The 14,895-nt window shown below is 38.3% G+C and overlaps 2 protein-coding genes across 2 annotated transcripts; both read right to left on the bottom strand.

Annotated features, from left to right (window-relative positions):
- Positions 1 to 62: 62 nt before the first annotated feature.
- Positions 63 to 1,704, bottom strand: LOC105453575 (probable 28S ribosomal protein S26, mitochondrial). Its single transcript, XM_011695645.1, has 3 exons — positions 1,423 to 1,704; positions 798 to 1,050; positions 63 to 644 (listed from the first exon to the last, which is right to left on the bottom strand). Exons 2-3 carry the CDS (start codon positions 1,037 to 1,039, stop codon positions 203 to 205), a joined length of 684 nt encoding a protein of 227 aa, XP_011693947.1. The 5' UTR covers positions 1,040 to 1,050; positions 1,423 to 1,704; the 3' UTR covers positions 63 to 202.
- Positions 1,705 to 5,475: 3,771 nt separating this feature from the next.
- On the bottom strand, positions 5,476 to 14,276 carry LOC105453574 (mothers against decapentaplegic homolog 4). Its single transcript, XM_011695644.1, has 12 exons — positions 14,183 to 14,276; positions 13,385 to 13,592; positions 12,912 to 13,060; positions 11,537 to 11,816; positions 10,939 to 11,205; positions 10,309 to 10,446; positions 9,540 to 9,734; positions 9,214 to 9,387; positions 8,862 to 9,116; positions 8,495 to 8,776; positions 8,226 to 8,356; positions 5,476 to 7,907 (listed from the first exon to the last, which is right to left on the bottom strand). The coding sequence occupies exons 2-12, from the start codon at positions 13,449 to 13,451 to the stop codon at positions 7,827 to 7,829; spliced, it is 2,019 nt and encodes a 672-aa protein (XP_011693946.1). The 5' UTR covers positions 13,452 to 13,592; positions 14,183 to 14,276; the 3' UTR covers positions 5,476 to 7,826.
- Positions 14,277 to 14,895: the final 619 nt, after the last annotated feature.

Raw genomic sequence — 14,895 nt, 5'->3', positions numbered from 1 at the left:
CTGATTAAGCTCTTATTTATTAATCGTCTAATTTTCTAGGAATTATGTACAGTAAAGAAAAATATTTAAAGTGTCTATTTTATTACAATTTTAATATAACAGGTTATATTTATCAATTATCATCATTACTTCAGCGAGAGTCTACAATACTTGGAAAAGAAGGTCCAGTTAAATCTTGGCTTTACTCTTCTGAATTTCATGTTTAACTTCGTTGCTCGACAGCCGCTGGTTTCTGCGTCTCCTCGACCGGTGGAATCGGGGGATACTTCCCTTCGTGCCAATTCCCTTCCAAATCTAACGCACTGTTATGGTTGACGACGCTCGCCAAGCACTCCTCGATCGCAGCGTCCACGTTCTCCGCGGTGATGAACGTGGGAGAGTCCTCCTTAGCCTTTCTGACCAATTCGCTGAACTTCGCCTTCAACGCCTCCTGCTTCTGCTCTCTCTCCAGCATGTTCTGCAAGACATTGTTTCTGCGTTTCTCCCTCAAAAGCGCCAACCTGGCCTCTCGTTCCTCCGCTATTTTCGCATTCCACTCGTCATTTATAACGTTGCGCGCTTTGAAGTCCTCCTCTTCGGGCTGCTCGCTGGCCATCTTGTCGGATTGTATCTCGTTTTCTTTCGCAATTTGTCTTAGATGCGCCCTGCAACGTATTACCGGTTAATTTTCGAGGCCAAGAGTATGCAACAGTTTCAGTAGTTAGAATATCCTAGATACTGAAACTGTTATGTATGATCCTCAAAAATTTTATTAATTACAAGTCAGATTTACAGAATCATGTAATTTGAGCACATACTTAAATGATGTCATATATGTCCTGTAATTATTATATAAACGCAGGAGCTCATCATTCTCCTCGACAGGTATCACAGGTCTTTTTGGTACTCGGAACACTTTCGATTTTGCTGTGGGCAGCCAAATTGGTTTTCTCTTCCAACGTATGCACTGTGTGAAGACGGAATTTGGAACGAAAGTCTCGCAGAGCCCTGCGGTACTCATTGTCAAGGCGTTGACGTTTACTATTCTCATGGCCTGCATTGCTGCTAGAGCTGTAAGAAGAATTTTACTGTCAATTTTACTGAAAATTGTATTGTTATATCGGCTACGATATTCACACGCATTGTTGCTATCATAGCCTTTGTCCATACAGATAAAGACAAATCAGTCGCTGTGACTAATTTATTATCAAATACTCAAAGACACCTTTTTTTTAGATAAAAAGATTCAACATAAAATTAATTGACATTAGCAACATCGTGCAATTAACGATTTGTTCTTCAAACAAATCAATATTGTAAAAAATATAGAAGGCACAGAAGCGGAGTTTTGACAGTCAATTGTAAAAAAACTTAGCACATAATGTAAAATAATGCTAATAATAAATAGATTAATTAATTGACGATAAATTAAATGATAAATACCATAATAAGTAGTCCAACTAGAGAACTAATAGGGTCTTCAAGTCAAACTAAATAGCACAAATCTTTTCTCACTTTGCCGCTCCGACTTTGGTTATGTTACTTCCATTCCATTCGGCCGAAAGTAAGGTTATGGTGGTTTCCATGTTTCCATGCATATTCGGAATATTCGGATTCGTTCAATTCGCTGTGCTTGCACATCCGAAATTTTGCATTTAAATACTCAAATCGCATTCCTAAAATTGTCGTAGCTATATCAGCCTTACAAAGAAACGCAAGTGTCTCTCCTTGCGATTTTAATAAGTTTTATTGTACAAATTGTGTGTCATAAAAAGATCAAAATAAAAGATATATATTTTTTTAATAAGTGCTCTCATACATAAAAAAATGGATGTTACACTTTAAAAAAAAATCGACAAAATAATATATATTTTTAAGTATAATAAAAACGATAAGATTACAATATAATAAAATAAATAAAATAACAAGAGATATAAAATATATTTTAAACAAAAGTTTACTTTGCTTTTAGAATTTTAGATTCAAAGTCATATATAATGATCATATTATATATGCAGATTTTCCGGAAAAAAAAATATACATCTTTCAAAATAGCGTCTTATCATCTGTATTTTTTCCTAGAATTTTTAAAATATATACGCAATTAAATTTTTTTAAGCGATATAGAGCTTTAATTGTATTATAAAAAATTTTTTTAAAATAGACGATATAGAGATATTTAAAAAATGTAACACTTACGAAAAATTTAACACTTTCCGACGATCGAAGGCTCGGATGCATGTAGAGAATGTTGCAAAGCCGAGAGATCATTTATAGAATATGTTTATTGAAAATGATCGTGTATAATGCGATGTATCTATAATGTACAACAACAAAATCGGATTCCGCGAAATACATTCATTCGAGCTCCCTCGTGCCCTTCCCTCCTTCTTTCCCTCTTGCTTTCAGTTTAGTTTCCTTCTCCCTCGAAACAGCAATATGCGTGCTCGCACTATATATTAATTATCCTAATTACAATTAATGCGTAATTAATTAACCTTCGTCACCACGCGCGGTACGACAATATGCATTCAACACAAACACGGATAAATCTTATCTCAACAATCGCCCTAAAAGTATTATCGCCGTATATGGTTATTATCGTTATTACTTCCTCTTTTTTTTTACTTTTTTCCCCCTTTTCGCCTCCTCCCCCCGTTCCTTTTTTTTTTTTACAAATGTGCCCGAACGCTGTGTACAAATTACTTAAAATATATCTGCATCGACGATAATCACAGATATTAATTTGTATCTATACAGTAATCTCGTTTTCCTCTTATTTTTTTCCCTTCCGCCTCTTTGCTACGCCACTCGCGGATCGAACGTATAGTCGGTGAATTTCGCGCGTCGGCGAAAATCCAGAAATTAAAATTGCAAGTCGCACAGGATCGCGCGATACAATTCCACCTGCGCGTTGCAGGATTAACGGAAATAATTACGCAAGGATAATTATATCTCGTGCACGCGCGTGGGACGCTCCGAAGAGACACTCCGGGCATTTTTTCCCCTCTCGATTGTTTCATCAAGTTTTTCGCAGAAAAAAAATCGCGTCATTTTTAATTCGACTTTCCGCTTAATCCACTTTCTTAATTCTCTCCGGCCTCTCTTTCGGAACGTCCAAGCGCGCGAAGAATCGAAGAATCTCGCATCACGCTCGTCGTATATTTTAAACATTTCGTAACAATTGCAGCATCTCTCTCTCTCGTCAGGGGGGGGGAACATATCTTTGGCTTAGACGCAGACCAGTTTATACCGTACTTAATTGCTTCGAAGAAACGCAAGGAGAAAAAAAGATTTGTCTGTCTCGCAGCGATCATTCTTTCAACGAACGAATAATGCGTAACAAACGTCTTGCAGTTTTTTTTGCCTCTCGGAAGCTTTAGACTTCGAAGTTGAAGGGCTCTGGGCAGTACCATGCTAAACGTTCTCCAAACAAGTGGAAAGTTTAATCGCGAGGACAACTCAATCATGATCCTCCGGCGGCCGCGGACTCTGCGACATGAAATTCTCTTGCATCTCAAAGCTGCATTCTAAAGGCAACACTCGCAAAATTCATGATAAAACTCGACAGTGGCAGTATTTCGTGTATAAGTGGCGGTAAACAACACATCGCTGCGGATCAATTTTTTAATATTATATTTAAGTCTCCGTGTCGAGAAAACGAGCTATCAATGTCTCGCATTTAGCATGTCGATGAGCCCTCCAATCGCAAATTTTAGAGATTCTCATCTGCTCATTCGCGCCTCGTGGTTTTCACTTTATAATGCAGGCGTTAAAAAAAAATTCACGGCTTGTTTCAGGATCTGCATTTCTGCTTTTTCTATGCTACCAGGAAGTCTCTAAGCACTAAGACTCGATTGCATCAACATTATTTGATCCTAAGTGAAGCTTACAAATTTTTGTAAGCTTGTTCTCTCTAAAGTTTTGAGAGTGAGAGAAAGTTTGAAACTTCGCTTAAAGTCAAAATAACGTTCGTATAATCGGGCCTGAAACGATCGGATCAGAACTCGGTTTAGGTCATGTAGAACCACGGAATTTGCAGGTTCGCAGAACCTTTTTAGCTAGATTCCTACTTGAAATCGTAGGATCCTTAGAGCCTCGGAGCCGTTCCTGGATTCTTTAAAAATCCTTAGAATCGTCTGAATCTCTTTTTTTTTCTTTCGGCTTCTTAGACCTACGGATGCCTCGAAATATTATGCTTCGTGGTCGAGTCTAAATTCTAAAGATCAGCGGTAGGTTTAGGTTCCTATTAGATTCACGGGGGGGATTGCTTAAGTCTGGAGTTAAAAATACAGTCTTGTAAGAAGTTCCTAAGTTTTATATCTCTCCTTATATGCACGAAAACGATGGCACATGTGTTTCTATGCTTGGCTTTGTAAGCAAGAATCTCTTGTTCGACAATATACTTGAGCTGTGTGTACATTTTCATTGGTCGATCAAAGGAAGGCATTGTGTACATCGACGCGCATCGCGTTTACCGAATTATCTTTCCACTCGTAGATTCCCTTAACAGGCACACGCAGACCCCCGTCGAGGGATCTGTCGTTGAGAAATATAATACGGTAATCGACGGACAACTTTTATGTATATATTCAGAGTGCAAATTTCTTCTCGAACTTAGTTTAAACGGTAACGTTCAATCCTCGTCTCTCTCGCTCTCTCTCTCTCTTTCTCTATCCCAATTTTCATGAAAAACTCATTCATTCACTCCGCAACATTTTAAGGCTAAATTGCAACAAAGAAGCGAGAATCGGTAAATACTATCGTGGGTCGTAAATAAGCGTTAAACATTTATCTCTATCTGTTTTCTGTTTTCGCGAATACATAATCAATTAGAATAAAATATATATATGTATATGTGCGGAGTATATATGCACAAGGTGGACAAAGAGATTGTTTCCGATTATTTTAGGGCACCTTGTACATGCATACCATTAAATTTGGTCGACTCTCTTTTCCTTTCTCTCTCTCTCTCTCTCTCTCTCTCTCTCTCTCTCTCTCTCTCTCTTTCATTCTTATATATATATAATCACTCTCTATGTTATAATATTATCAAATATTATATATATAAGAATATTTTGTACGACTATATTTTAATAAAATAGCTGGTAAACAGTAAGTATAATTATTCAACAAGTACTACGTTGTAATAGTAATAACATCCGGCGGTTAACTGGCGGAGACGTACAACCGGAAAGAGAAGTCCATTCGCTTCGAATTAAATTCAATTCAATTTACTGGTTCGATTTTTTTCACATTTATCATGTGTAATATACACAGAATAAATAATATAGTATAAAGATTCTTAAAATTTCATCTCGTCACTTCAAAATTCTTGGATTTTTAAATTTTGTGTCCTCAGATCTCTTTAGATTTTGAAATTTTTTTAGATGCGCAAGCACTCGTTATTGCTCCAAGTTGTACATGTCATTTTTCGCATAGATCTTCATTGTCTCCTCCAATAACCGCAATAATGATAATAATGATAATCAATGATAACTAAGAAATTAAAAGATTTTATTTCACGAAACGAAGAAATAAAAAAAAAAGATGAACAAGTATGCTCATTATAGAACTTCAATCGTCTCTCTATGTATATAAAATAGTTTTTGGTTATAAACTGTAAAACAGACAATAAACAAGTTACCCATTCAATAATAAACAAATAATTCTAACGCCACTGTACCAAATTTCTGCCAATATAATCGCTACAGCTATGCCTATATAATATAGATATAAACTGTGATAAATACGTTTTCTAAGTGTGATCCTTTCACAAATCAGAAAAATGTATGACACCATGATATTTCCTCTATGCGAATTTAAATACAAAAAGGATTTATCCTTACGAAGGATTATTATAACTGCGTGTATGCGTGAGTGATCCTTACGAGCTATCTATGCTTGCTACTTGGCAGAAATGTATTACTGTGTCTTTAGAGAAGATCTCCCTACTGTATACACGTGCGTAAAGATAATTCTTAATGTCCTAGGACTCTTATCGTCTTCGGATTCCTAGATCCTCGGACTTCAAGATTCCTGGGTTCTGAGATCCCTGGAGTCCAAGATCTCTGGATTCCTAGATCCTTGAACGTTTACGTCGGGATGCACAGATCCTAATTGTTAAATTTCATAGGAAAGCTCGAAATCAACATCGATGTTCTCCCTTTCCAGTTCTGCTTGGATTATTAAATTTTAAAACTTGCTCATAAATTCATTATTCTCTCTTTGAATTTAAGTAAGTTTTAACACACTCCTTTATCTCACGTTCACAAGTCGAGGAATCCAGAAAAGCAAGACTGTCCTCTTGTCCGATATAAATGTTGAGCTTAACATTTCGCGGTAAGTAATAAATGTAGACAATAGTTCAGTTATCTTACAAAGCTAATCTCGGAGAACAGGGTCGTGACTATGTAATGATTCTGAAACTGGTATCACTGGTGAGCTTAACGGACTGCGCGCCGCCGAGGAAATCTCCCCATTGCGCGCCTAGCAAAATAGAAGACTGCCATTCTATTTTCTTCTGCTCCTCTGTTGATGAGACGCCTTGTGTCGTCTCTCTCCGTAAAAAATTACATCTCGTAAATAAAAATAACGTTTCTTTCACTTTTGTACGTTGGTGGTAGTGCAAGGCCGTGGCACATAGTTTATCCTACAGCAGGGGTTCTCAAACCAGTAAAAAAAAAACTACCGAAGCGAAGAGGAAAATAAGAATAAGGGAAATGACAGTTTTCAGCCTTTTTTCTTGTCATCGAACTATCATATATTCAGCGACATATCACTTTTCAAATCGAACTTTTCAATCGGAATCCTTTTTCAATATATAACCTGATCTCATTTTTTCCAAGTATATTAGTTTATCAAATTAGATAAAACAAATTAAACATCAATAAATTTAAATTCAAAATATATGAAATAAAAAAAGTTTCTTATTTAAGAAATAATGATTTTATGATTCAAGAGTGTAAACACAATCGTATTATCGTATAGAACATTCAAACAGAATATCAAATATTAAAAAATTTAAATTTTTTTCAATATAGGATTATAAAGTAAAATACTATAATGAATATAACATATTACAAATGCTTCAATTCCTCCATATGATCATTATGGCTGAGAAACAATAGTAACAAAAATAAAAATTACATCAAATTCTGTTTCAGTCGCAATATTACGTGTAAATAATAAATACTTTATTTAATAAAGTATATTAAACAAATTAATAATTAAATTATTGATTTCTGATTTAATCATTCCCATCCCAAAGGGAATTTTTCTCGCCATTTATAGAAATTCTGCGACCATGATACAAGATTCAAAAAATCTTCTAAAGCTCGACATATAAAAATTCAAATGTAATAATAAGTCATTTATGCATCATATGTGATGACATATATTGGCCTTTCCCTTTCTTCTCTTCGATTGTCTAACAAAAGTTGCAAATAAAAAAATAGAGACGAGTTACATAATGTATACTCTATGATAAAAAAATATGCACATGCAAAATATATAGAAATTTAGAATATACATATACTTTATCTCTACGGACTAACATGGACGTCGAAGAGTTTGGGAACCCCTGTCCTCTACACAGGTTATTATATCACGAGTCGTTAAATATATAAATAGCTTCCGCAAGATCTCTTCCCCCGAGCTTCCCGGCCGAATTTCGCGTTTCAATCATTTCTGAATGAATTTCCGGTCCGTCCGGTTCGCTCACTCGCGTTCGCCAAGCCAAAATTACTCGCATGATTGTTCAAACGACGCTATGTTACACTTGCGCACTTGACTTCAACAACATCGTGACGCTCTCTTCACGTCTCTCGTAATTCGAATCGATGGAATTATTCGATTGCTCGTGGTCCATCGATGGGCATCGTATGCAACACTTCATCCAGCAGTTGAAGCGCTCTATGTAAATGCACCTGAAAAATAAATAAAATAACAATATTGAAAATAGAATTCATGTAAAGATCTAGTAAAAAATTAATGAAAAGTAAATTGTAATGACTATCTGATTTAATGTTTAACTCTATATGTTTAGTCTTAAATTAAAAAATAATAGCAGAACTGTCTGATTTAATATTTGACTCTTTATATGTTTATTCTTAAATTAAAAAATAATAGCAAAACGTTTCTGTACTACATATTAGTTTATTAGAGTATTAAACGTCATATATATGTCTTCTAATTTTTCTTTTTGTAAAAAGAATTTGATTAAAAAGTAAAATCACGAAACGTACCTCAATCCAGCATGGAGTTTCTTTTATGCTTTGTCGCGGGTAATCTGGACCCCATCCTTTAACGAAACTCAAACGCAGGATACAAAGTCTTCGTAAATCGTCGACTCCAATCCCCGCAGCCGCGCTGAGACCTGAGTAATAATTGTGTTTTTGTGTATACATTATGTTTTGTAAGTGTATTAAAATGTATTTTATTTATTTGTTAAATTACATTTATAATGACATTTAATTATTAAAAATGCGTTATTAATAGATACACCGGTCCTTACTTTTGGTGATAGGCGCTCCATGCGTGAGATGACCCGCGACAGCTGCAGCTTGCGCTGCTGCGGCGGCTTGAGCGGTGGCGGCTTGGCCTCGCATCTGTTTGTGACACTGCCTCAAATCGAAGACTTTAATGTACGCCGAAGGGTAGATTTTGTGTACCGCGTCACCAGGTGCTCGGCCCGCCTCTCTATCCAGATAGTAAGACTGTACGAAGACGCTATGCTCGCTCTGGCATCTCAACCAAACGTCACCTTCACCCCTCAAATCCAATACAACGCCCTTCCCTAAAATGTTTTATTTCAATCAAGGTTCTTTGCGAAACATTTTCTTGAATGCTTATTTGAAAACTCTCGATTGAATTGTAACTACCTATGTGAAGACGCGCCCGTTCGCTCTGTTCCGTTCTGTGCACGTTGCTCAAGGCACCTAAGCAGAATCTATTTCCGCCACTCGGATCCACGTAACCGTCCACGGTGACTGTGGGACAACCGCTGCTGACTTTGAATGTCTCTCCAACTTGGATGTCCAATTCGAAGTAACCAACGGAACACCAATATTCCGGTGCTGGTTGCGTAGAGAGCAATCCTCCGATGTTTCCACTGACGTCATTTCCATGGCCTCCCCCTGTTCCATTGAAGTATTAGATTCGATTTAAAGTTATAAATGAATTACAAAGTTTAGAAAAGAAATTTTCCTCTAGCTTTGTATGTAATCGACTCACAATACGACGTTGTATGAAGATGTCGAGGATCTGGTGGTTGCATGCTTTGAGTGTACGTGAGAGTATTGGCACCAGTCCATTGCGGCGCACCGGAATTGTATGGTGCTGTACCCACGGGAAAGCCGTTCGGATGATGAAGATGCACAGGCGACACAGGAGAACTCTGTCCTTCACCTATTTAAACCGAAAGGAAACGAATTCACACAATAAAGAATATTTAAAGTGCTAAGAACATTAGAAGGGAAATCCTTGCGGGATCTGTGCTTACTGTTAAGACTTGTAGAAGTGTAGCAATATTTCTGCAAGTCTAAGAACTTATTACGTACCCAGTGAAGCCGCTAACGCGTCGACTGTCGGAGGTTGATTGATATCCTGCGGTGGAGTGGTAGTGCTGTAGAACGTGTCGGCGGTCGATTGTCCTTGCGCGGGACTCAGAATCTGCGCGCCGGACGTTCCGCTCGACGCGGCATTCAGCGACTGTTGCTGGCTACCTACGGTGTGACTCATTGGATGTACTACTGCTGCAAAATCAAAATTCATACACGATGCAGGCAACATAAAATATTAAAACGCAACGAACATGGCCCTCGCTATCGTTGCTCTGAAACTGTTGCGCGAATCGGCGTTTCCCAAAGAGGCATTCTGAACGATTTAACAGTTTTCTCGGTATCTGTCATTGCAGAACTAATGAGCTTTCCACAATTTCGGGACTCTTAGAGTTTTTTTTTTTAAATCAGAACTTTCGTCACTTTGATTTGAAATATTACGTTGATATCCGAAACAGTCTAATATCGTTGCGCCATTCATCTTTGTATTCACGATTCATAACTAGAATTCATGGCAACATCATTTTAGATACCTTTTGCGTTTTCTGAAAATGAAGTAAATTAAGAGATAGTCTCTTTCGCACTCACACAATTATTTCGCGATTACTTCATCTTTCGTGAAGCGCTATATATTTATAATTTAGGAAATTCTGATTCGATTCTAAGAATCACGAGAAAATGCACACTGGCAACATTGAGCGATGGCTAATCAGCGACATATAATCGTAAGCTCCTTAAATAAATTAGCTGTGTACAATGAAATACGTACGATGATGCATGTTACGGCCTGCCGAGTGATGAGGCGTGGGAATCCAGGTTTGCCTGGGGCAATTATTGTCGTCCAGTTTAGCATGGGGATTACCATTATTGCCGCCCCCACCGGCGCTAAACATACCCTCAGTACTGGCTGTGCCGAACAATCAGAAGGAAAAGAAAACAATGAAGCCAAAACAAAAAAACCGTATTACGCAACAAAAGGGAGAAATTTGCGAAGCGTATTCTTGCTCTGCTAAAATCTACATTCGATAGCAATAAAACGAAAGCGGCTGGCTCGTTAGCAATCATTTTAATAATTAACAATCGATATCGAGCGCGTCAGATTCAGTGTAGCGTGTATATTTTTAGCACAGAGTTGGATGGTATCTGCCAATGTAAATTTTCCTGAAAGCGTAACCATCACATGCCAAATTTGCGATTTGCCGGATTAATGATTTATTAACGTACTTATATTTAGATGCGTCCACGTGTTAATGTGTTCATCGTGGATATGCTACTATTTAACCACCAGACATTAATTACAAACAGATTTACACCGTGTAAAGCCAATTGATGAAAATTTCGGATAAAGTGGAAGCTTCACAAATGAAAAAGGTACATCGGTCGTAGCGACTCAACTTACTCGGATTGGGCGGTGGTAAGCCCGGTATGAAGCCCTGCTGAGCCTGCTGCGCGTTGTTCGAGGCGGTCGGTTGAGCCGGCGGATGATGCTGAATCGTCTGATTCATCTCGCCGTCCACGTCCATCGCGGATCCGACCGCGGCGGCGGCCGCCGCGGCAGCCGTGCCGCCGCCGCCGACCGTGTACTCGTCCTTAACCAGCCTACCGCCGGGTCCCACACCCACGCCGGATTGCAACGTCAGGCCAGATAGGTCTGTAAAGAACGGGTCTGTGCGGGGGAAACCAACCCATTCCATCAAGACACCAAGAAGACCACAACAATCAATGATTTTTCTCTCTCTAATATTCTGTATTCGTTAACCCCAGGATGCACAACTTTACTTTTACACCTCGTTGGATAATTACGATCAGACACAATTGCGAATGATAGAATTAAGTTTTATCAAGCGTTTTCCATAATGATAATAAAGATAAAATTAAAACAAGGGGGGAGGGAAGGAAAAAATTAAGTTGCAAAGAAAAAAAGTATATGCGTACATGAAATACAAATATTAAACTAAAATGCTAAAAAAATAAATGCGAGATTACGTGTAACATACCTATGCCCGGAGATACCACTCGCTCATAGTGATAGGGATTCACGCATACGGAATCGCATTTCAGATCAAAAGCGAACTGACAGTATTTCACGTGTTTCAGTTCATTTTTGTGCAAGTCCGGCCATCTCCAGATTCGAGCGTAAATCACATGAGGAAAACCTTTTCGTCCCGCTACTTGCAATCTACCGTCCAAGGTTCTTTGGATAGTGACACATTTACTTGGATGTGCACCATTGGTAGTTATCGCAGTGATCAAGCTGTCCAACTCGTCACGTTTTTCCTGTTAATCAATTTAAATGTATAATACATTGCATGTTAATCTTTGCAGCTTCGAAATGTAATGAAAAATCGGTGAAAAATTATAAATCGTAGAATATAATTTTTGGATAATAAGAGTAACCTTGCGTTTTACAGTCTGTATACACGTTTGTGATAAAGCATCAGATATGAGCATACCGGATCTCGATTAAACACATTAGAATTAAAACTAAATCAAATTTGTTGTTACGTTATGAAGATCACGACTAAAATATACTATTTACAAATTATACACTTAATTGAGTTGTATTTAACGCCCACTTATCACAGGAACAAACCGAATACAGTGCGACAAAATAACGAAGGTGCGATATATTTTGCGAGCACTAATCGAATTTGATTAAGATTTGTGTGTATGTAACATATGTAAGTGTTAAGTGTAACTAATGCGAATGGTGCTAAAATTTTATACTCTTGCTTTAAAATGTTATTGAATTCTAGTGCCAATATTTTAACACTCTTTTGACGATTGAAATGACAATCAGCTCTTTCATCGACTGGCTTTGTCTCACGAAACTATTAAACATACAAAATAGGGCCCGTTCTACAATACGTCATACGTCGTAGGTTGTAAGCCGTAAGCCGTAAGAATTGATCAATCACAGTTAAATCACAAGAAGAATATTCGATGATTAGTCAGTTCTTTCGGCTTACTATCTGACGTAGGACGTATTGTAGAACGGGCCTAAGACAATAGAATAATCGGAATCAGTAGAAATAGAAATGTTAATAAAATTGAAGATATTTGTTTGAACTTCATTTCTACCAATGTAGATTAACTTTAATCTCGGTTTAACTTATTTTGCATTTTTTTCCAGTTTTAAAAATTAGAAAAAGATAAACAGTAAATTAAACCGAGATTAAAATTAATCTACATTGGTAGAAATAGACATTAATATAATCGTCTTGGGAGCGTCCCGTTTGACCACAGCCACTCACAGGCCTACAGATTTTCCACTGTTCATAGCGCTGTGATGGCTGGTGGTCAATCGGGTGCCATTCCAATATCTTCAATTCTTACAATATTAACGATATAAAAGATATATGTGGGATTTACTTTAAGTTTCTTCACAAGCGATTCAATTGCTCGTTTGCTGAAGCCTTCGCTTTCACCACCTTGACGATGACACATCAACGAGTGTACAATGCTTAAGCAGGCATCGGCGCTGGTTGGAGCGCTGGGCGCTATCCCGGTCATCTCTCTCACTGCATTTAAAAACGAATAAAAAATAAGACATGTAAATTAGTCGAGACATAGCGATATATTTTATTTCAACACAACTTAAAATGCAATAATTTTAAAACTAATAATTTTTCCAAGTAGTGTAATAAATCTAATAGTGAAATAAAATCATCAAAACTGAAATAATTAGATATTAAAATTTAACTTAAGCTCCAATCAATTTTATTCACTGGCTAATGATTAATTATTAAATAAATTCCTCGAGATAATAAATAAGTTATTGAGAGATGGGGATCAAATATGAATATCATTTAAAGACTTGTAATGAATATCGCTGCAATATTTACACTCTGGATTTGGTTGCATGGGGGGCGAGGGATACAAGTGACTTCCCCCGCCCGCCAATCCAACCATCTCGGTAAAAGCCGTGGTGGACGAAATCTTGTTTCTTTTCTAAAACCGCTGGTTTTATCTTTGGACCTGGCACAGTCCAATCCTTCACATTCTACCATCTAGTGACTCGTGTTTCATCTATGTATCACGACAGCTGCTTTTCTGTAAATAATTTTAGTCATATATGTTTTACGCAAACAATAATCCAACTGTTCTACAGCTGGTACTTCAGCGTCTGTTTTTATTTCAAGATAATTTTAAGTAATATTAGATCTAATCTTAAGATTTAATGGTTAAGCTCTGTGATTGGCTTACGACATAAAACTGTACTTAAGATAGTCTTAAATATAAACTGATTATGAGTCAAGAAACAGGTTTATATCTCGATCACATATAAATAAATGCAATAATCACTCTATACACATATTCTGATATAATAATAATATAAAAACAACAAACGTTTATCTAATTTTCATATAATACCAATAATTAGATTATATCGATCAATGTGTGAATTGTGTTATCTGCTCTCGACACATGTCTCTAACAATCGCTAACAATTGTTGGAGATGGCACACCAAGAGCAAATCTGCCTCTTTGTTTATCTAACGCCAACAGCAACATTTCTCAATCAGTATTCACTAACAATTCATTAACGTGTCGAATATTTATTATACACGAGAAACTGCTCCGGGCGCGTAAATCGCCGCCGGCGACGCGCGTCCGGGGCTAAAACGCACAACGGAACTTACGTTCGGGCAGCGGGACGAGGCCGGGTCGAGGACGCAGCGGTCGACGAGTGGTCGTGGATCGCGACGCGCGCGGGCAGCGTGCACGACGAAGGCAGACGATCGCGCCGGGGAACGGGACGGTTCCTCGCGCGCTCACTCCGACTCGGAGCGTCGACGGCGGCGGCGACGGGCGACGCGCGTTGACAGCTGTGCGCGGGGAAACGCTCGTCGGCGGTGGGCCGAGCGTCGTTCGTCGTCGTCGTCGAGCGTACTCGCGGCGTTACGGCGCGTGGCGCGGCGCAATTCGACGCGGCACGACGGCGGTGGGTCGCGTGCGGCTCACACAGCTCACACTCCACGCTCGCTCGGTTAATCGCGACGCGCGCGGTCACACCGGTACGCTATGCGGGATCTCTCTCGCCTCGCGACGGGTCGCCGAGCGTTGTTCGCATAGGTTAAGCGCATCAATAATACATGTCCGCGGGGCGCGGATGATGTCGCCGCGAACAGTGCGGCCTAAAGTCTCTAGATTGTAAATTTAGTGACTTTAGTGCGGGCCAATTCAGTGGATTCAGCCGCGGATTGTTCAAGGCGGGTTCATAAGCTAGGTGTACACTTGCTTACAATTAAAAAGGAGTAGGAAGAAGAAAGTGCAATTAAAATAGTTGCACTTTTTGCAGAGATGATGCTGCTGATAAAGATTTGCATTAAAAATTTATGTAGAACATATAGAT

This window comes from Wasmannia auropunctata, unplaced genomic scaffold (genome assembly GCF_000956235.1).
Source record: "Wasmannia auropunctata unplaced genomic scaffold, wasmannia.A_1.0 LD335998.1, whole genome shotgun sequence".
NCBI lineage: Eukaryota > Metazoa > Arthropoda > Insecta > Hymenoptera > Formicidae > Wasmannia > Wasmannia auropunctata.
This window is presented reverse-complemented; position numbering and strand designations above follow the sequence as displayed.